General features: G+C 39.0%; 1 protein-coding gene across 1 annotated transcript in view; it reads left to right on the forward strand.

The window, feature by feature from the left end:
* The window catches only part of AGO2 (argonaute 2, RISC catalytic component), a 77,477-nt gene that overhangs the window by 51,260 nt on the left and 23,892 nt on the right, over positions 1–2,325 (forward strand). Inside the window, 1 exon segment of the mRNA XM_014524270.2 lies at positions 1–142. This exon segment is cut by the window's left edge and continues 9 nt beyond it. Coding sequence (XP_014379756.1) covers positions 1–142 — 142 coding nt within the window.

Raw genomic sequence — 2,325 nt, forward strand, 5'->3', positions numbered from 1 at the left:
ATGCCAATCCAGGGGCAGCCATGTTTTTGCAAATATGCCCAGGGAGCAGATAGTGTGGAACCCATGTTCAGACATTTGAAGAACACCTATGCCGGGTTACAGCTTGTTGTAGTTATTTTGCCAGGGAAGACTCCAGTTTATGGTAAGTGCAAGTTGATTTGGAGGTGGGGGTGAGGGAGGAGGCTAGGCACAGAATGTGTGTGTGTGTGTGTGTGTGTGTGTGTGTGTGTGTGTGTGTGTGTGAGAAATTACATGTTTTATGAAAGACTAGGATGCCAAAAATTTTGAAAGCACTTGGATAAAATGTCATAAAGATTTCTGGACATTAAATTTTGTCTTTCCTGCTCTTTAGCCTGAACTTTACCCTGAATTTTTATCCATTTCTTTATTTTATACCTATTTTCTCCATTAATATGCCGGCTATCACTGAAGCACATTCTATAAGTCAGAAAACTCAAGACCACCTCTAAAAGCAAAGCTTTATTTTCTTTCTTCTTTGCTTACAATTGATTAATATTTCAATCATCAGAATCTCTGTCTGTACCTTCAGTCAGCCAAAAGCCTATGCAAATAATAAAAATGGACAGGTACTCAACTTCTGCAGCTCTCCAAAAATTCCACCTGCTCAAGCCTCGAGCCTCCTGCAAGATCTGAGCAAAGAGGTTGCTTTCTGCCAAGATCAGGCTTATTAGAGTTAACGAGTAGATTCCAAATCTGACTGTGCTTCTCCCCCCTCCATCCCTCCTCCCCCCCCAGTTATTCACTACAGCACATTAAAGTTTAAAAAAAGTCTAAATAGCCAGGACAGAAAGCATATGTGGATTTCATAGATCAAAACCAGCAACTTGATTTGCACTCAGGAGTAAACTGAGAACAGTACTGTTTGCAGAGTACATGTGTATTCTGCTTCAGGTGAGCAGGACATACCTGATCTTCCTCTTCCTACCACTGTGAACTTTCCATCACTTCTGGTAGATGCATTCTCCTTCTTTCTGTCAAAGCCTCCTATCTCAACCATCTCCTTTTCTCAATTTATACCTTGTCATAGGGCAACTTTATCCATGTTTTTCTACGGTTTCAGTTGCAGTCTTTATGCTGATGGCACATTTAAAAAAATACACTAAGATGGCCTGTCCCCCTTCATCCTGTCCAGTGTCTCAGTTGCTTTATTTGATCTTGCAAAAATTGAACTCCTTACTTTCCCTAATTCTAAATAAAGCCAGCTGGAATGGAGTGATCCGTAAAGAAACAAGGACCAATAAAGAGGAAGGAGCAGAATAATCGGATCTCCCTCTTATTTATTTGAGCCTCTCAAGGAGACTGCCGATTCCAAATTACTGTTACGGTTTCAAGTTAGAAATTATTTTGAGTACACAAGCTCCCATGTTGTTCCTCTGATACTGGGAAGGGATGCCTCTTAATCTCCCTTAACTGCTGGAAGAGGAGGCACTGGTCTGTTCCACTTCCATATACTACTTGGTGTCCCTTCTTACCTAGCACAGGAGGACTTCCAGAATTTTTTCCAGTGGGCAGTTTGGCTTGCTTCCCATTGGGATTAGTAATCCAGTAGTTATCTTGCAGCCTGAATTTTTACTGCAAAGGCTGGAAGGGAATGGCGATCATCTTAACCATGGGCAGCTTCTGTGTCTGTCATAGTGAGAATAAGAGTTGTTAGCTATTTTAAGAGGGACTTGCGAGTGTCTCTGGAGAAATGTTATGTTCCAGTCTGTTAAATGATGCATTTTAGTTACAGGGAACAAATTTTAATCTAATGAATCAATAACCTTGGAAGAGAACGTACTCATTCGTGATTGAATGAATGCCACTTGTCTTATTTATTGCACTTTCTATACTAGCCCCTGGTGTTTAACAGTAAAAAAAGAAAGAAAAAAAAAGGATCATTAATCCTAAATATTTCACTTACATTACACGTAGAATTTATTTGCTCAACATAAATTCTTCTTTAGATCCCCAGCATTGTTTTAAATATAAATGGTCTCAATAAAATTTTAAAAGCTGACTTCATGCAGTGCCAAATTCTTAAATGCTTATTAGTAAACTTTGTTACACAGACCTAAATAAACATCTCTTTTAGGCCCTTGATGTTTTCTAACTTTATATGAAATTTGTCACTGAGTGGTCACCTACACGTAGAACAGAACAGGAATTTATGCCCCTTAATTTTCAAAGTAGAACCTTAACTTTGGGGTGACAGTCAGTGCCTCTATACTGTTCTAAAGTTGAGGTAACAGTATAAAATAAAGTGATTAGAATGATAAATATGCCATTATACTTAGGATCCTGTTAAACTGTCTCTTCAGCAGG

The sequence above is a fragment of the Alligator sinensis genome, unplaced genomic scaffold, assembly GCF_000455745.1.
Source record: "Alligator sinensis unplaced genomic scaffold, ASM45574v1 scaffold721_1, whole genome shotgun sequence".
NCBI classification, from domain to species: Eukaryota; Metazoa; Chordata; order Crocodylia; family Alligatoridae; genus Alligator; species Alligator sinensis.